This window comes from Sinocyclocheilus anshuiensis, unplaced genomic scaffold (assembly GCF_001515605.1).
Source record: "Sinocyclocheilus anshuiensis isolate Anshui unplaced genomic scaffold, SAMN03320099.WGS_v1.1 scaffold4043, whole genome shotgun sequence".
Taxonomy (NCBI): domain Eukaryota; kingdom Metazoa; phylum Chordata; class Actinopteri; order Cypriniformes; family Cyprinidae; genus Sinocyclocheilus; species Sinocyclocheilus anshuiensis.
Window position 1 is genome coordinate 35,783 of NW_015556101.1, and position 21,049 is coordinate 56,831.

The following is a 21,049-nucleotide window of genomic DNA, read 5'->3' on the forward strand; positions in this document are numbered from 1 at the left end:
TCGGTGAAAAAATGTCGTTGACGAAAATTATGACGAAAATTATTCGTCAACGAAATTAACACTGCTAGGAAGTGCTTATGATTTGAAATATTCATTGATGTGCAAATAATTGCTCAGTCAAGAATATGTGGAAATCATTAACAATCATTCACAAACTTTCAAAAGAAAAATACTTCCAAAAAGTATAATTCAGTTAATTTATTGTACATGTATTGTTTAAATTATTTGTTAGAATTCTCAAAAACTTGGGTGTCAAGGGACATCATCAGTAGAAGAAAACCTACATGTACAGTATGATTTTAATAATGTCACTATCACCTGTATTATTTAACAGTTAACATTGATTCCCATCAAAGTAAATTAGTTTTATCTAACATCATGTTGTGTCTGGTAATAAGTATAAAAGTGGCTTAATTTGTGTCGGTTAATCATCATGGCACTTCTGCATCCTGGCACATCCAGATCCCTGATGGCTGGCTGGCGGTTCTACTGCTTCAGGCGGGATGAGAGACAAGAAGCCCACTGGCTGCTTTAATCTTTACGGGGTCAGGCGTTTGGGGTCACGGGGGAACATGGAGGTCTGACGTACATTATGTAGGCCGAGATAAAGCATGGTCACTCTCTCCAGACCTAAGAGATGGCAGACATTTAACATCATGCACTAGTACATAAAAGTATATAGCCTAGTATAAAAAAGTATGCTGAATAAAAGTATTAATTTCTTTCAATAAAATCTTAAATGACCCCAAACATTTGAACAGCAATTAGTCTGTAGAATTAGACCATTTCTAAACTACAAGATTGTAAAAAATGTTTGTTACCTATGCCACCACCGGCATGAGGAGGAGCTCCATAGCGGAACGAGTCAATGTAAGCCTTGATCTTCTCCAAGTCTGTAACACAGAGAACAAAATGCATCATCTACTACAAAACAGACTTTAGAGTAGTCATTACTTACCATAAAGATGAAGTATAGAGTGTTGAAATTCAAATGCATTATGGTCACCCCACATGTAGATGTTCTGTATATTCTTGTTTATTAGAGCATCACGTTTTGAGCTTAGCAACTGTTAACAACTAACTCTCTAGGTTTTGTAACACAGCTATAGTTACCGATGCTGTGGTGCATTGCTCTTTCAGTGAGCAGTTGGGCATCGTGGATTCTCTGAGCTCCAGACAGGATCTCCTCTCCTCTCATGAACATGTCATATGAGTTAGAGTATTTCTGCAGGAATAACATGTGGGGTTTGTTATGAACCATGTAGCCTCTAAATAAAAAGCGATGGATTTAGATCTATTAGGCTTTAAAACACTTACTGGGTTGTTAGGGTCAGGCATGGTGTAGAACGGCCTTACCGCCAAGGGGTATTTGTCCAGCACATAGAAGTCAGTGTCATACTAAAATAAACACAAAGCTGTGTTTAATTTACGTGCACCATATTCCGCTCATTTTTATAAACATATTCTGTCCTGGTTTCAAGATTTCTGGAGCTAAAAAGATCGATAATTTAGATTTACAGGGTCATTTCCAGCTTTCTCTGACCTTAAGCAAACAAAGTAAACAAGGTGTCACAAACAGTCTTCAAAATGACCCATTCTTTGTAGTTTCCATAAATTATCTGGGTGGACTGAAGAGGGAGCTTGAGAGCATTAGAGTATGTCTGCTCTTTTATTTCAAGAAGATTCTTAAAATGGGGTCGTTAAGATTTTATTTTATTTTATTTTTAAAAGAAAAAAAATTATTTTATTCCACAAAAATGCATTACATTTTATAATTTTGTAACATCTATAATGTTAAAAATGCATTTCAAATAAACGCTGTTCTTTTTAACTTTCTATCCTGAAAAACAAAAATATTAAGCAGTACAACTATTTTCAGTATTGATAAAAATAAGAAATGTTTCTTGAGCATTAAATCAGCATATTAGAATGATTGCTGAAGGATCTTGTGACACTGTGATATTTTAAAAGAACTGCTGCATTTTAATGAAATAAATGCAGCCTTAGTGAACATAAGAGTCTTTCAAAAACATTAACAAAAAATTTTTACTGACCATATATTATATTATACTATTTATGATGTTTAAAAGATGTCTTTTCACCTTCTCCTTCACAAGTCGACCAAGCAGCTTTTCATTAGGTGTACTGAAGAAGAAAAAAAAAATGATTACAGATCTGTTATAAAACGAGTTACAGATTCCCTGTGTGCAATGTGGGAAATTCTACCAGAGAAAGCCACACTGACCTCAAATCTTCTTCATCCCCCATTTCCACCCCAGCAGCTTTGAGCATGGCCACTGCCTCCTTATACTCCAGTCTCAGCGTGGGCTCCAGGAACTTGAACGGCTCACTGGGGTACTGCTTATTCACAGTCTGGATCTCTGTCTGGAGCCTGAGAGAGAATAAGTAGGTAAAACGGATATTTGCATGAAATGTGGGCCCAAAATCCAATTAAAGGCTTCAAATAAAGTTTCTACAGTGATTCTCACGGCTTCCATTAAAGAAACACTCCACTATTTTTGAAAATAGGCTCATTTTCCAACTCCCCTAGAGTTAAACAGTTGAGTTTTACCGTTTTAGAATTCATTCAGCTGATCTCCGGGTCTGGCGGTAGCACTTTTAGCTGTAGCTTAGCATAGATCATTGAATCTGATTAGACCGTTAGCATCTCGCTCAAAAATGACCAAAGAGTTTCTATATTTTTCCTATTTAAAACTTGACTCTTCTGTAGTTACATAACAATTAATGTTCTCCCATTGTGCAATTAAAGTATGTGCAATAACCTTATACTTATCACCCTAAATCCTAGTACCTCCCTACAACTTGATTTTATTTTATTCTATTCCTATTCTATCTATAGCACACCTGTACATACAATTTTTTTTTTTTTTGTGGTTTATATTTATGCATGTGTATTTTATTCACATCTCATTTTTATTATCTGTGTGTTGTTGTTGTCTCCGTGTACTTGAAGCTTGTGACACTATAACAAATTCCTTGTATGTGCAAACATACTTGGCAATAAAGCTCTTTCTGATTCTGATTATTGCATAAAACATTTATGAATTACACATAAAGAGACTACTGGGTCGGATTTCCATCTGTCAATAACATTTGCCACACAATGACATAGTAAAAGACTTCAAGTACAAAGTATAAGACTTGCAGTATTATCCTGAGCACTAGATGGCAGTGTATATCCTTGCTATTTTAAACCACATGAACACTTGGCATGTCTTTCACGTGAATAAATGACATCATTTTTTTATGAATTTCAAGTGAAATTCCTGTGACTTCATTCTCATGTGATTTGCTTCTTATTAAAAGGAAATAGAACTAATTTAAAGGGATGTTGAAGGAGTCACGTCCCTTACCGGTCACGAAGTCCCTTAAAGATCTGAACCATGGTGTCAGTAATGGAGTCAATGACCTCATGGTAATGGTAATTGAAAGCCATTTCAATATCCAGACCCACAAATTCGGTCAGATGGCGATGAGTGTTGGAGTCCTCAGCTCTGAACACTAGGAGAAACATTTGCATAGTCAACTGTGAGATTTACATTCATAGTAGCCTCAATATTTAAATGAAACCACTGGACGATTAATTTTAAATGCATTACTATTGTTCACAGCTGACAAAAATTTCCCATCATGATGTAAATTACAGAAGTTGCCATTTTCAAAATATAAATGGCTTTGTTACAGTGTTATTATAGTTAACCAAATCTACAACTATGTCTTTGTTCATTTAAATAAAGCTGAAATAAAATATATATAAATATTAGACAAAAAACTTACTTTAAAAAAACTGCTTTGACAACAACTGAAATAAAATAAATTTAAGTACTTAAAATGAGTAAAAACTAAAAATAAATAGCTAAATAGAAATTTTTAAAAAGCACATACCAAAATTACTAAACCGAAACTAAATTTAAAATGAAAACTGAAAATATAAAAATAAAAGCTATGCTAAAATAGCATATAAATAATTCCAAAACAACCCTGCTTTGTTAGCAATATCAGTTGTAGCTACATTTCTAAAATGCAGCTATGTTCAAATTTCAGTGTCATCAAGTCAGTGAGATCATTAATAATGTCTTGCCCAGAATCAGACCAATGCACTTGTTTTGAACATTTCCAGGTAAAAGAAAGAAAGAAAAAAAAAAAAGCTGTTTCTACAACGTGACTTTCCATCAGCAGAGGTCCCTGATGAGCTGTATTTTTCTGAAGTCTTCCGTCCCATGGCTCTGCTGAAAGTGTTTGATATTCTTGCTCTATTCAGTGTGCCGCACAGGAGGGATTTCTGTGCCCGCCAAATGCACCAAGAGTGCAATCTGTCTATTTATCCTGCAGTATGTCCTGATCTGCATACTGGCAGAGAGGAGATACTGGTGAAGGTGACCTCTCTACAGATAAGACATATAAATACAGTGGCCAGATGCTTTCTAGGCCACAGTCTAGAGTTTATGATTGTCTCTGGGTGTGGAACAGATACTCAGATTTCTTGCTGTCCACCTTAGGGATGACCTGAGGATGGGAACAGCATATAGAAGGGGAAAAAAGAGACAGGAGGGTATATTTTCATGCTTTACCTGGTCCGACACAGAAGACTTTGTCAAAGTCAGCACAAATGCACATCTGCTTGTAGAGCTGAGGAGACTGGGCCAGGTACGCACTGGTTTTAAAGTAGGAGACGGTGAAGACATTTGCTCCACCCTCACTGGCAGCTGTGAAAAACACACAAAGACATATGCACTGTGATCATGGGTATTATTTTGTCCGCAGATGTGAGGACAGAGAAGTGCTAATAATTCTCATGGTAAGTATGGTCATCACAAGAACATGATGTTCTACAGGGAACGTGGAGTTGGGTGTGGGCACCGGATGTCATGCAGTTTTACTGAAAGAACACAGTGTTGATCTGTTGCAGGTGGCAGATCACACCAAAGGCGGCAAAGTTTAAATTTGAAATGCGTCACAAAGGCATTTTCTGATTGGCTGGTCGGGCTACAGAGGAAATGAAAGTAACTGTTTTCCTTAACAGCGAAAACCACAAACACAACGGGGGGGTTTTGCTGAGAGAAAGTGTTGTAACACCACCAAGACCTTTACTGACGTAATACCTAGTCTTTAAAATCATTGGTGGACTAAAAAAGAAGCATATTTAAGTGGCGGTTGAAGTAGTTGAGCTACATTATTTTTGCGCTCGACTTCCATCACCTGACAGCATCCTGATCAACAAGCAATGAATCATTCAATAATAAAAGTTAAAGTATTAGGCAAACAGAAGTAGTAACACAGATAACAAACATATTAATTAAATGGAATACAAGTTGTTTTTGTGTTTGCACGGGGGGTATTTGTTTTTTATGAGATTTTTATAAGAAATATTTTTTAATACATTAATAAATCATTTCTTTCACATTTCTTCCTGTCATTACAAAAGTCATTGTTCTTTCATTATTCCAATAGAGTTTCATTATACCACTAAAACGGAAGCTCCTTTCTGCCTCAAAGTAAAACTAAATAAATAAAAATGTAACTGTGACCTTACACCTCACAATGCAACTTTGTCTCATTTTAAACTTTATTTCACAATAGTTTCTTTTTTATTTATTTTTTTAAGTCAAAAACAGTCTTCCATGCAAAAATTAATGAATTAAAATGATTAATTATGATTTATACTATCAAGCTCCAAAAAGGACAAAAGTTTGGGGTCGGTATGATTTTTTAAAAATATTATTGAAAGAAGTCTCTAATGTTCATAAAGGCTACATTTATTTGATCAAACATACAGTAAAACGGTTATATTGTGAATTATTATTACAGTTTAAAAAAAAACTGTTTTCTATTTGAATATATTTTAAAATGAAATTTATTCCTGTGACGGCAAAGCTGAATTTTCAGCAGTCATTTCTTCAGTCTAGCATGATCTTTCAGAAATCATTCTAATTATTACCTATTATCAATGTTGAAAACAGATGTGCTCCTTAATATTTCTGTGGAAACTGATATTTTTTCAGGATTCTTTGATGAATAGAAAGAGCTGACAAAGCAATCAATTTGCACAGTTTTGAGTCGAGTCAACAGAAGCAGGCCCTGAACTCTTCGCAAAGACAGCTGTGCTCATGAATCCGTGCAGATCCGATAGCTCTTGGTGTACCCACCATCTCAAGAGTCCTATCAGTGACTGGAGACATATCTCCTTAATAAACACCACTTTTTCTTCAGCCAGTGATTTGACAGTGTCGCTGTCTTTTTTTTTTACCTCAGAAAATGAAAAAAGTATCAATCCTTGAAATTGAAATGTTTAGAGACTGAAGATGTTGAGAAGGAAAAATAAACTAAGTTGGACAGCGTGAGCAGGAAATCATTCAGAAGGCTCAGTGGGTGAGGACAGAGATAAGACCTGTGCTACTCCGTCCCTGCCGTCATGAATACAGATACTCCAGTGTGAACATGGAGACGAAGATCATTTGCCTCATGTCATCTCAAATATTCTGTGAGGTTGAAGTCACAATGTAACAGAAGTAGCGACATATCTTTTCTTCAATATTGTGACGTAAATCCAAATGAAATGGATAATCGATTATGGATTATTGGATTACAGTTTACTGAATATGAGTTTACAGTCAACTGTAACAAAAGGGCGGGGTTTAAACTGACTAACTGATTGGAGAAGTCTGGCCTAAATTATCAGAGAGAAGTCCGTCTTGAAGATAAAGTCATGATATTTTGATTATTAAGAAAAATATGAAACATGCATGGATGAATCGTGGCATTCAAAAGACATTTAACTGCCATAATGTGGCATATTTATGCACAAAACGGAATATTCAGCCCGGCCTTCATTTCATAAGTGGAAATGTAGTTTCAGAGGTGGATGAAGTTTTGAGAAGACATGATGAAAACAGATCATGATAATAAATCAACCAGTGAATTCAGTGAGAACCAATCTGTAAATGAATTGCACAGTGGCTCAAAAGAAAGATTCAACTCACTGACTCGAGTGGTTGTGAAAATAACGTCTACATTTCAATCTGTTCCTCACATGCTTGTAATATAGTGCACAAGTCGCATGGACTGCTTATATTGTGCCATTATTTGTGCTTGCTGCTTGATCTAGTCACTAAATGGTCATTTTCAAAAAAATATTCCTCAAAATTCTCCTTTTTTGTTTCACTGTAAGTAAATAACTAGTGAACTATTCCTGACATTGAGATGTGAACAAAAGGAAAGAGATGAAGTGCACTTGGAGATGGCCGTACCAGAGATGATTTTGGGGGTCTGGATCTCCACAAAACCCTTGTTGATGAGCGTGTCTCTGAAGAGCTGGCATACGCCTGACTGCAGCCTGAAGATGGCCTGGCTGGTCGTGGTCTGTGAGGGAAGATGCATGGGTTAGTAAACAAGTTATGTAACCTGTTTGTTTGCGTGTGCTAGGGACTGATGTCAGCACTTCTCTTTTCATGCAGTTTAACACCTGGAAACCTCTGCTTTTCACTTTGTACTGTGAAGGCTTTTTAAGTATCTCTGTAAGAGTTCCGGAGAAAACATAATGCTACATCTCAAAAGAGCTCTTTTTATAATGTTCTAATAAAATCTCTCTGGCAACAGAATATATTCTGGTCATTTTTGTCAGAGATACAAATAAATTAGGTCCTCTTCACAGGACAGAGCACTTGCAAAATCAATCTTCAGCAACAATCAGACCACCTGATTCCTTTGGTCTCAAACAAAAAAGCTTTCTCAGCCTGAATTTCCCATGAATCAGATGCCTCCCCGATGACCCGTGATATGGGCCACGTTTCCTCTTTCTTCATGACTTACAGAGAGCTCGCATAAATCCTAGAGAAACAATCAGCTTCTATTTCAATATTTCAAGGACCTCGTTTATTGGATTTGATTCAGTTAGGATAGACTCACTTTTTTGCAGACAAGAATTCACTGTAATAGAATAACATTTAGATTTCTGTGGAGATTTATGATAATTAGATCTACTCTGGTTCCATGTTTGTAGTTTTATAACCACATTATAAACATCCAAAACTCCCTAAGGGGGATATTATTAGACCTGTAAATAACATATAAATCACGCTGTTCCAAAACCTAGTGAGCAGTCTTGCAGTGTACTGCCTATATAGGCAGCCACCTTCCAAGGGAGCATTCTAATGAAATATAACCAATTTGATAAACAGCAACTCTGCAGACAGCTCTATAACACACGTGCATAAACTGGACTGGTATCAAAACAGCTGTTTTTGCGTGATTTGAGATGAAGGGGATACATTTATGATGCCGTTATTGTCCGATTTTATTGCTGCTTTTAAATCTATTATTGACATACAGTCCTGACAAACAGTTTAGAGTTTCTGGTCTTGAAGCAGATAAGAGTTGTACTTACTGTAAATGGGTTTTAATCAAGATAGCTACCGAATGAAGTGACTTTGGTTTGAACTTAGCAAAATAAATACTAAAAATACCTAGCAGACATAGATAATGGGTAAAATAGGTCATTATTATTTAGTTGGAACTATTATGACTATTATCAGTTTTCAGTACTGAAAATAAGTACACAGTAAGTTTGGGGTCGGTAAGATTTTTTTAAACCCGCATTTATTTGATCAAAAGTACAGTAAAAATAGTAATATTGTGACATATTATGACAGTAAAAAAAAACTGTTTTCAATTTTAATATATATTTTAAAATATAAATTATTCCTGTGATGCAAAGCTGAATATTCAGCATCATTACTCCAGTTTTCAGTGTCACATGATCCTTCAGAAATCATTCGAATATGCTGATTTGATGCTCAAGAAACAATTCTTATGATCACCAATGTTGAAAACCGTTGTGCTGCTTAATATTTTTGTGGAAACAGTGATACCTTTTGGAAATGTTATACCAAAATTCAAAAGAACAGCATTTTTTTCTTTACTGTCATTTGTTTTTATCAATTTATTGCCCCCTTGCTGAATAAAAGCACTTACTAAGTAAACTTACTGACCCCAAACTTTTAAACCTGTTTCCCCAGTCACAGTGCATTCTGGTATTGCCCTCTTTGCAAAACAGTTATTCTGCTTTAGATTTTCGTCAAAACAAAATATCTTAGAAGGAAGTATCATCTTGCTGCCTTTCCTTTTGGAAAACTTCCACATCTAGGTAGACAGCCAAAAAAAAAAAAATCAATATTATCATTAGTAGCTTACAAATTTGAGATGAGTTCCTACAGCTTTTGACTAATGAATGTGAGGAGTTTTAAAAATCATTAAATAGAGACTGCACTCACTAACAGCAAATTTCTATTGATTAAATAAAGCTGAATGCAACTACAAAAATTTAGACTTCATATAAACATGGAAAAATAAAAACATAATTTTAATATTCCATTTCATTTACAGGTCATAGCCATGGGAACACTACAGGAATTAAATGTTTTATTCTTTTTAAATAACAGTAATTGTGTAATAATTTATGACTTTAAAGTCATGCAGTAAATATAATATAAACAGGACTTCCTCTTATTAACCTGCTAATAAATATCAAAAAGTCAACATATTAAGACAGTCTGTCTATATTCTTAGTGCAGATCATGATAACCCGGCATCAGGGGTGCGCTGCGAGGACATTTAAGTGATTAGTCTTGGGAAGCTGAGTGGTTGTACAGTTAATATGCAAAGCTGTTATCAGCGGCGTGTGTAAAACATGCAGGTTTCAGTTGGTGTCTTCACACGTCTCTCACTGCGGACGTGTAGAAAGGAGCTGCATGCGTCACTCTAGTGCTCGCAAGGCTGCAGTGAGAACCGAAGAGGTGCAAAAAGCTGTTGTCCTGTGGTTTGTCTCCCCCGCCTCACACTCTCAGATTTCTACATTCACTTTCTGGAAGTTCCCAAAAATGAGCCGCTCTCTCGGAGCAAGGTGCACTGTGGCAGTCCTATAGCACTGCTAGATTTCAATCTCATTTGGTGTGTGAAAAAAAAAAAAACACAAGGTGTGTGTGTGTGTGTGGGTGCGTGACACGGAGGCATTTCATTATGGCAAAGCTAAGCCTGCTACCGCTGGAAACTGTTTATTGCTTTGCTGTTCACTAAAATGAAAGTGTGAAGGCAGGCCAGGTCTGTTCACACAGAAACACTGTCTCAGAAACAGGTGCTCTCTCAAAGAACAGGCGGCCAATCGCAGCGCTCGAGTCCCACAACCACGTTACGGCTTCATAAATCTGAACAATACACTCATTTGGGATTTCAGAATCTTATCGCTTTTTTCATGCTGCACAATATCAGGAAGTCAGGGAGGACAAAGCAAGGAGGTCTATACAGTAGAAACTGAAGAAAGCTATCCATAAGCATGTGGCACTGTGCAGGCTGATTGGCATCTGACTTGAAGTAGTGCATGCCATTTAGAAATTGTGTCCGAATTGAGATGGCGCCAACGCCACATCACTGTGACGTATGCCAACAAAATACTGCAAAAGTGAATTAAGAGCAGCCAGCTGGCTCATTCTGAGCAGTTTCTCCAAAGCGGCTACACAAGCTCTGATGACGACACAGTTGTTTGATTGGCTGGATTCACAAATGACAACGATCACGTTTGTTTCTTGTTTATTCTGAAATGCCATCTAATGCTTACAAATCTTTTCATGTAACATTTCATGCTATCAAAATAAAACTGGTAAAATATACAGACCCCACTTTATTGGTATTTAAATGATATATGCTTATGTTGAACTTTATTCTTGTACATACACGCGCTATATTAAGTAGTACATAAAGTATTAAATGAATATAGTTTCTGTCACTACATGAAAACATCTGAAACTCCTCAGCCACAGCTGAAGTCGAACCTACCTATAGACATTAGTCAGGATAGTGCCATATTTAATTTTTGCAAGGAATTAAATCTGTTGTAAAGGACAGAAGTACAGTGTGTTTGATGGATTGTTCAGTTGACGAAACGTCTTTCCAAGCAAAAAAAAAAAAACATTCAGTATATACAACTCTATAAAACCATTTTGAAAGTTGCAAGTTGTGACAATTATAAGATCTAGGACAGTCGTTCTCAATTCCAGTCCTCGCCTACCACCGTTCTGCATATTTTGCATGTCTATCTTATTTAACACATCTGATTCAGATAACCAGCTCGCTAGAAGAGAACTGTTTTCCGATTGAAATGGTCCCTACACAGTGTTCATTGCTCCCTACTCTCTGAGCACGGCAAATCTATTGACGTTTACTTCACTTCAGAACATTCATTCGGGAATTCGTGCCAGACCACTGCCTGCAGCGTCTTCACACTCAGACGAAACTTACTAGAGAAGTGTGACATAATATACCTCTGTAAATAAATACAACTTAAAAACACATCTCGCGCACTTATACATATACACTCCCTTACACAACATACGCACGACCGGAAGGAGCGGAAGCGGTCGACTGTGGCATAATAAAAGCTCCACTGCTTTCGAGCTGTTTGTCACGCTCGTTCAGCGGCCTCGTTTCGCTTCGACGGCTTTCAGCCTCACCCTGCTTCATTCTACTACGTTAATAAATCATTAGCTCATCCATGAACATGATTTCTGCCCGAGTCTCGTCGGATTGCATCGGCTGTGGGGATGAAGACAACAACTCCCATGACTCCACACTCAGTCACGGCGTCATCAAACTACGCCTTTGATTCTTTGTTTGTTTTGAATACGCGCCCTCTAGCGGCGATAAATTACAAATTGTGCCTTTAATGTCATGTGACTATTTACAGGACAATGCTAACCAACCAAATCCTAACCCCTTGGGACAATTCATCTTAAATGAAATCAACGAGAGATGGATACAGGCTTACCCTCAGATCGATAACTCTGTTGTCCAGTCTGGTGTCCTGATTGACAGTGGCTCTACCCTCCTGAAAGAAAAACAGAAAAGGTCATGATTACTCAAAAAATAATTTATTTGACATTCTGTTGACAACTCACAAATAGATCTGATTGGTCCGAAATCATGCCATTCCAAACCTATAGGATTTTCTTTCATCTATCATGGCTTAACAATAAGGATTTCTTTTTCTGCCAGCAAAAGATCATTCACAAAATTTCAAGCTGGAAATTATACAGGTATAGTATACACTGCTGTTCAAATGTTTGGAGTCAGTAATTTTTTTCCAAGAAATTAATACTGGTGAGAATAAAACATAAAAACTTACTACTGACCACAAACTTTTGAACCAAACATAATTTTGCTGGAAAATAACAGCATACAATGCAAAACATTACTGACTTTTTTCCTGCTTATCAAAGAATACTTAAGAAAAAGTATCACAGTTTCCACAAAAAAAAAAGCAAATCAGCATATTAGAATGATTTCTAAAGGATCATGTGACTATTGCTTTTACTTTTTTTTTAAGGCATAAAGGCAATGTATAAATCTGAATCTAGATTCAAACTGTTTCTCTTGCTGAGGCCCCAAGGCCCCTGAGCCCTAAGAATTATGTTTCCTTCATAAAGCCCGTCAGAGCTGAAGTTTGATGGATGCTCATCCTCAGACTGCCCAATAAAACACAGGCGTAATGAGGCGGCAGATGCTCTGTCTGACTGACACTGTGGAATCCCAGCAGAGAACACCTGGACAGCAACTGCAGCTGGTTTTGTCTTACTACATAAACACTGCAACACCATTAGCTGCGTGACGTCAAGAAGGACAGGCAGAGACTGAAGCCATTTTCACAATGGCCATTTCTGTGCTGTGTGTAAACTTCTATACATTTCTGTATGTATGGTGTGCCTGGATGACCTCCTGCATTTGCTATGAGAAATACACACCAGATTACACCTTATATTACACTATATACCATAATGTAATGCTCTCAACAATGTAGCTTACTACTGTTTAAGGTCAAAGTCATTTTTATTTGTATAGCATCTTAAACAACATGAATGCTGCTGCTTTAACGGATAGCTCACCCAAAAATGAAAATCTAATTTACTCACCCTCACGTTGTTCCAAACCTGAATGAATTTCTTTCTTCTATTAAAAGATTATATTTTGAAGAAAAGATTCTGGTTCCCACTGTCTTCCATAGTATTTTTTTCCATAAAATGGAAGTCAGTGGGGAACACCATCCGTTTGATTACACACATTACTCAAAATATCTTCTTTTGTGTTCAATAGAAAAAGAAAAAAGAAAAAAAAAAAACACATAGTTTTGGGTGAACTATCCCTTTAATGCAGTGGTTCTCAATTCCAGTCCTGGAGTACCACTGCTCTGCAAATTTTGCATGTCTCTCTTATCTGATGCCTTCAGTTCTTTCCCTTTGGATCTCCCTCCTAACGAGCTGATGATCAGAATCAGGTGTGTTAAATAAGCGAGCCATACAAAATGTGCACAGCTGTGGTATTCCAGGACTGGAATTGAGAACCACTGCTTTAATGCATACTGTACTTCAAAAAATACTATGCCGTGTATATACTGTGCAGTTTGCTTGCATTTCATTCCAAACGAAAAAACAAACAAAAAAAACAGACAGAAATTAAGAGGAAACACCCTCTTTTAACTCAGCTTGTCCAACTGAACTTTGACTGTGGATTATTGTAACACTGAATTGAGGGATCTGTTTAACGTTTTAAGCTTTCATTTGTGTTCTGTTCTTTTCTCATCACCCACAACATTTCAACTTTCTCACCTCGTCTCCTTCTCCCTCTGGCCTGACAGCATCTTCCAGCTGAAGGGGAAGCCGGGCTTCAGACTGGCTGATCACAAAGATCTGAGACAGACACAGAAAGGGAACGAGAGTTTAGGTTATGACTAGATACAAAATAAGTTATCTAGCAGAATGTCCAAGCTGCTCTTTTCCATACAATGAATGGGAATAGTGAGCCCAGTTGTCCCTGGTCCCCTCCAATTTCACTGCATGAACTAAAGACCTTCTACTAAACAGCTCATTTTGTGTTCCACATAAGAAAGTCAGTCATACAGGTCTGAAACAACATGAGTGTCAGAAATTGATGGCCACATATTCATTTTGGAGTGAATTACCAATTTAACAGCAAGTTACTACAGGTGAACTGTACCTGCAAATGGATTCTTGGTACCAATCATTGGTTATAGAACATGTAAGGCCAAAACAAATTCCAGCAGTCTTCTTGTGAGAAAAGATATAGCCTATATTTAATGAAATGCTATCATTTCAAGTTTCAATATTTACAGAAAACATTCAGGAGGTGTTCTCTCAATCAAGTAATAGAGATGAATCTCAGATCTCTACCCTCTCCACATGGAGCTCCACATCCTGCTGGGAACAGCTCTCGATCTTCTGCTCCACCTTCTTCACCACGGCCTCCACGTCAATGATGCTCTCCTTCGTGAGGCTGTAAACGGAAAAATACAGCGTGAGGATGAGGGAAAAAATGCATTTGGACAGCTGACATGACATCCTGCAAATTCAAACACTGCAATCCAAAAATGATTGAAAATATACATTTTTAAATTCTTGTATAAACATAACACTAAAAGTATGAAGGGACTTTTAGAGACTATACCACAGTTCAAAAGTTTGGGGTTGGTAAGGTCTTTTTTGTTTTTTTTTTACACATCAAGGCTGCAATTAAACTTTCAGTGTAATTCAGAAATCATTATAATATGCTGATTTGGTACCCAAGAATAATTTCTTATTATCAATAATGAAAACTGTTGTTTTAGTGAAAACCATAATAAAATACTGCCATTTTTGATAAATTTAATGTGTCATTACCAATTAAAAGCATCAATTAAAAAAAAAAAAAATCTAACTGGCCCTAAATTTTTTTAAACCGAGGTTTACACAGAATACTGTGTAATGTTATTCTGTGTATTACAGCGGTAACACACAGAATAACATTAATTTGTCACACCACAAAAAATGTGTGAACTTCAAAACACAAAAACTGATTTAGTTTACCATCTGAAAAGACACTGCAACTGAAAATGTTCAGAAATGTGTGATGTGTGGATTTATAAGTCTCGTGATAATGATCCGAAACACAATTGTTTCATTTTAGAATACAAATTAGGTGTTTTTTTAAACAACATTCAGAACAGCACATATGAAATAGAAACTGCAGAACCACTTTATGGAAACTCATGAGATCATATTGTTAGGCAACAGTCTCTATGCAATTCAACTTTGTTTCAAACTATCTTTATCACGTGGTATGCATATTTCTGCTTTTACAATTCAAACAAACAGATTGCTGTTGTGAAGACAACTCACACTGCTTTCACTCTGGTGAAACACTTACACTCCAGTGTGTATTTAAAATTTTTTTTTTTTTTGACAACTTTTAAAGGCCATGGGTTTCTCACCACCACAAATGCTGCACAAATATTAGCAGGAGAGTGAAAGGTTCACCTTAAAATGAAAATCTGGTCATTTACTTAACCTCTAGTTATTCCAAATTAATTTTCAGTGGAACACAAAATTAGAGACCTTTTTTTTTTTTTTTTGAGCTCGACAGACATGGTCACTTTGAACTATCATTCACGATCTTTCAAGAGAGAAATACAGCCAATCGGATTTGAAATGTCATGAGGGTGAGTAACTGATGATGACAGAATTTTCATTTTGGATGACCTACTCCTTTTAGTGAAACAATATAAGACTGGCAAGACTAAGCCTTGTCGCCTCTCTAAGGTCAGACGTTAAGATAACGGCCAACTGTCTGCTTCACAAACAGACGGCACAAATTGAGATTGCAACCTTCAGCTCTAGTCATTACAAAAGAGTAATGAGAGACCAGAGAGAAAGAGAATGAGATGCGCCAGTCCCTGCCAGCTGCTGCTCAGAGAGTGGCCACATCGCTCTGGGATCAGTTCTGCTCACACGACCCTCTCTAACAATCTCCATACAGACACGTTGCTCTTCATAAGTCCTGATTAAGTCTGGTTACTGAACACTAAGCCGCCCATGATGGGCTCTGCATTAGTGCTTGTGTATTGAAAGAAGAGGATTATACAGGGAGCGAGCGTGTTTGACCTGCCCTCTGATTGTGCACATATACACTATCACACAGCATTGATTTTCAACAAGCTTCAGTGATGAGGAGTACACATCCACTGACCCACTGACCATCAGCTAGGTGGAGCTGTGCTCCAAAGCACACTGTGCACGTTTGGAACGTCTCTGTATAGGTTTGAGGTGGCACTGTGGCAAGGTGCACCAGGCAAGCAACTCTAATCAGGGTCAGGAGTATCCTGTGTTCAGGAAGCACTGCTTAATAACCTTATTATGAACGAATATATGGCATGAACAAGACGTGGTGTAAAAACAAATGTGTAAAATTACTGTGGACATCAGCAGTGAGTGGCTTTATAGCTTGGTTTAGATCCCTTTGAGATAAATTTCAATAAATGCAAAGGTGTATTAAAATCTTTGCCATGAGAGGTTTAATGATATTGTGATCCTACCATGGTAAAAGGATGTGAAAATAACCCTTAAACATGGTAAAACTTACTATAACGTATCCGAGTTGATTACTGCTTTTAGAAAATGGTGGCTAAGCATTATGACAAAAGAAATTATTTATTCTAAATAAATATTTAGAGTAAATAATGGTTTTCTGCCATTTAATATAAAACATAATATAATATAAAAATTTAGCATTTATTTCTTTGAAAACAGGTCATCTAAACAGATTTTAGATTCAGAATATGCATTTTATAATGAGTTTTTAACATGTTTTAATATTTACCCTGTGATATTCAAACTAAGAGGTTGAATGTTACAGTGATTTTACCATGGTAAGACATGTGAAAATAAGTATTAATCATAGTAAAACTTACTATAACGCATGGGTTAATTGCTTTTAAAAAATGACAGCAATTGCAATATGATAAAATAATACAATGATAAATACATAAATATATATTCCGCCACGGATTATATAATATAAGATACAATTCAGTAGTTTTAAAAATCGAATAAAAAAATAAATAAACATCTACAACAGAGCTCATCCAATCAAATTTTAGAGTCAGAACTTTATTCTATAATGGGTTTTAATCTTCATCCTGAAGTATTCAAACCTGCATGATATTTTTCAGCAATTTTAAAAATAAATAAATAAACTGATTAATGAATCATGTTCGTAGGGAATGTGTGCTTCCAGGTAGACATGGGGAATGTGAATCCTAGAGTAATGCAACTAATAGAGGTGTACATTATTTTAAAATATGCCACATTATTTTAGATAATTCTGGAACTCTAAAAAATGTATATTGATAGGTACATATATTATGTATTTGGTAGAAAAAAACTGGGTGTGTTAAACATGCTGCAACAATACAGTACAAAAATGGCATATGTGGCAACCAGTTTATTTCTTTCACATCCTCTAACTGAAACTCTCTAATTTAACTGTTTTGTTACTCCATTAACATTTAGAGGAAGTTTGTCTGCAGAACAACAAAACCTGTTTCGGTGATCCGTGAGCATGGGGAAGCACTCACTTAAGATTTCTGCTAAGGTGAAATCCTTCAGTTAGATAAGAAATAACCAAGTGCAGAGATATCAACCAGGACCCTTTGAGTCAAGAACAATTCCATTCAACTGCAAGCAATGACAAACAAATCAACAGCGTAAGGAACTGGAAAGGAACTCCCCAGACCACAACACCCTTCCTAATTCATGACTGATAATGTGAATAGAGTTTAGTCACCATTCAATGCTGCATGAGCAAACAGAGGATGTTAACACGGTCAAGCTACAAACCCTCTGATCCTCTTAAAAGAATAGAAGTGGACTTGAAAACAAAGTGAACAAGCCTCGTCTATCATACAGTTGTGAAAGCTTACTATCTGATGAAACATTTCATGCGAGAAAGCAACAGAATTAATCATGCAAACGTTCAAACACACATTTCCATACATCCAGACTGAATCGATAATAAGAAACAAAATCGCACCTAATATGGCACATGGTATGAATCGAAAGGTTTCAGTTTTGTATTTGTGAGAATGTTTGTCCTATTGTCCCACAACCCTCTATTTGACCCAAACCCATAGTCATTCATTCAAGCTACACTTTTAAGTAGACAAGTCTCTCTGATGTATCTACTGTTTGTTGTTTTAAGGGGAACGACCCATTACAGTGTTGAGGGAAAGTTGTATCCCACTGCAAAAATGGAGCTTTTGTTCCAAGTGAAACTTCATCGATCGCCACTTAACATGTTAAAATGGAATGAGTTGCCAGGACTTCACTTTTCCCACCATTGTTTGACAGGAAACGTGGCCTATACTCACTTTGCTGCAAACTTGACCATCTGCTTGCTCGCACGATCTCCCACAGCAAGCAAGGCCTGCACGGTAAACTGCTGGTGACGCAGGACCAAGAAGCACTGTTTCCCTAGAGAAAAAAACAACCTGTCAGAACACACATCTCAGCATACCTTAAAACCAGAGCAGGTACTTACTGCCCAAGTCAGAGTCCACTAATATAACTTAATATACACTACAGTTCAAAAGTTTGGGGGCAGTAACATTTTCTAGAGAAATTAATACTCAATTCAGCAAGGATGCATTAGTCTGATCAACAGTGACTGTAACAACATTTATAATATTATATATAACAATTCAATATTAAATAAATGTTGTTCTTTTGATCTTTCTGATCATTAAAGAATCCTAAAAAATGCATCACCATTTAAGCAGACATACATTAAGCAGCAAAACCATTTTCAACTGTGATAATAATAAGAAATGTTTCTTGAGCACTGAACCAGTATACTAGAATGATTTTTGAAGGATCATGTGACACTGAAGACTGGAATAACGGTTTTTGAATGTTTTTCCATCACAGAATATATTAAAATAGAAACGAGTTATTTTAAACTGTAATATTTTACAATATTACGGTTTATACTATAATAAATGTAGACTTGGTGAGCATATAAGACTCCATTCAGAAACATGTAATAAAATCTTACCGACCTTTTGAATATGTAATAGAATAGAATAGAATAGAATAGAATAGAATAGAATGAAGTAGTAGAATAAATATTACTAGTTATGGATTGTTCAAAGTCTGAGAACAATAACAGCACGACTAATAACACAATAATAATGTGCCATAATAATAAAGTGCCCACTTTCACAAGCCAAACAGACACCAATCTGAAATACAGCACATTATAATATGCATTGTAAATAAATGCCATTTCATGTCATCTTTATAGAAACTAACCTGATTACAAAACCAGAGCTAAAAGTACGAGTAAATCAACAATAAAAATTAAACAATTATTAAAGGCATTTACTTATTTAAACCTCTAACAAACTAGGATTTAGATTTTAGATTATTGTAGAGCACGCTGGTCCAACTCTTGTCAGAACAGTTAAATAAAAGCACCAAATTTACTGGCATCGATCAGCTATCAACAGGCTGGACGTCTCTTTGAAAGACACAATGCGTGCCGTTTTGACTCGTCACCAAATTGCTAATCAGACACCTAGAGAGTGAACAAACTCCGATTTGTGTAAACCTGACACGGATCAGGTCAAGATCAGAGACCACCCAGACTCTTTGAAGTCCCCCTCAGTGTTCAGAGTCAGTCAAGACAGACAGCTGAGTGGTAGTTAAAAACAAACCCTTCATCACAGAGCAAATCAGGATGTTGTTGTGCTGAAGGACATCCTTCAGCCCAGAGCACACTGACAGAATGAAGGAAGCTGGAGGTTAAAGGATCCTTGACATGGAAGTTGTTGTGGAAGGAAACTTTAGTTATATAGCCATAATACATGGTTTATTCATTACTGCACTCTTAAACCAGGCATGTACGTGTGAACCCCTCAGACTTGTGTGGGACAGACAGGGGAAGCCACAAAGTTTCATTTAAGCTGAGGATTCAACCAAATAGTTTCTATTGATGTAATTTCCTATTAATAAAACGCAGCCACACGGGATGTTTGTCAGTTCTCCAGTGAAAATGGCCACTACCTTCATAATCTTTCAACAGCACTGCAATTCATCCAAATAAAAATTTGCCACAGATAAGGTACACGTTGAGGGCACCCATATCCCTCATGGTCCTTATCACCTGAATTAATCACAGGTATGGAAAATTACAGGACTGAAAAGCAGGAAAATTATATTATATCATATCATATTATATTTTGAGAATGTGCATCAGGTATTGGCGAACATAAGAACATTAGTCTAGATTCAAGATGAAATATTAAAGTACAGCTTACAGCACACCGTGCATTATATATACACTGTATACTACAAAAACGGTATATGAAGCAGTATGCAACAATAAACGTTTTAAATAGTAGTATGCTACACTGTTGTCATACGCCACAACTACGCTGCATGTAATTTTAATCAAGTGTAGTTATCACCTTAGATAAACATATTTAATTTTTTTAATCCAACTTTGAGTTAAAAGGCATCAACTTTTGGCATTCTGGCATTCTGATCAAACAAGTCCAGGAAAAAGTGTTAAAAACTGCCACTCTCTATGTGGAATGACATTTTGTGGCCAATGTAGTGTGCTCTTGCTGCATACGTCAAATGTTTTATCAATTGTAGAAGGCCATATGGTTATTTTATTTGTACAGAAAATTTGCTAACTGTACACAATGGCTATGTTCGAAATTAAACGTTAGCTTGCTACATACTACATACTATGCAGCATATACTGAATAGTGCATGTTTATTCAATGAGTGACAATAAGTTATAAAGTTGTTTAGCATTAAACGAACTTGGTGTAAAAATACCTTAATTCTTGGCAGTCTGGTCAAATAATAAATCAACAGAGAGACCACTTTTGTGGCTGTTTTTACTTACTGTTCATTGTTCACAATAGGAATGGAATGTCAGGTCATATGCATTCTGGGAAACCATATTCACATGCATATTTTGGCAAATGCAGCAAAAGTACAGTGTAGTTAGCAAAACACAAAAAAGGTCCACTGTCTATTATCAATAGTGTACCATTGCATGAAGAACAGCTTATTCAGATGTCACTTCCAAACTAAGCAGCTTTATACTGATCAAAGTACAAATTTGCCCATTTCAATTTTAAATT

The 21,049-nt window shown here is 36.4% G+C and overlaps 1 protein-coding gene across 2 annotated transcripts in view; it reads right to left on the reverse strand.

Annotated features, from left to right (window-relative positions):
- Positions 1-183: 183 nt before the first annotated feature.
- Positions 184-21,049, reverse strand: part of dars1 (aspartyl-tRNA synthetase 1) — a 28,205-nt gene continuing 7,339 nt past the window's right edge. For both annotated transcript variants that reach the window (XM_016470724.1, XM_016470723.1), the window contains exons 6-18: positions 18,263-18,365; positions 14,253-14,355; positions 13,671-13,751; positions 11,837-11,896; positions 7,269-7,380; positions 4,593-4,727; positions 3,375-3,522; positions 2,246-2,392; positions 2,103-2,145; positions 1,318-1,398; positions 1,114-1,225; positions 822-893; positions 184-630 (exon numbers count right to left, since the gene is read on the reverse strand). In XM_016470724.1, coding sequence (XP_016326210.1) covers positions 539-630; positions 822-893; positions 1,114-1,225; positions 1,318-1,398; positions 2,103-2,145; positions 2,246-2,392; positions 3,375-3,522; positions 4,593-4,727; positions 7,269-7,380; positions 11,837-11,896; positions 13,671-13,751; positions 14,253-14,355; positions 18,263-18,365 — 1,289 coding nt within the window. In that variant the 3' untranslated portion in view covers positions 184-538. The remainder of the gene's footprint in view (positions 631-821; positions 894-1,113; positions 1,226-1,317; positions 1,399-2,102; positions 2,146-2,245; positions 2,393-3,374; positions 3,523-4,592; positions 4,728-7,268; positions 7,381-11,836; positions 11,897-13,670; positions 13,752-14,252; positions 14,356-18,262; positions 18,366-21,049) is intronic.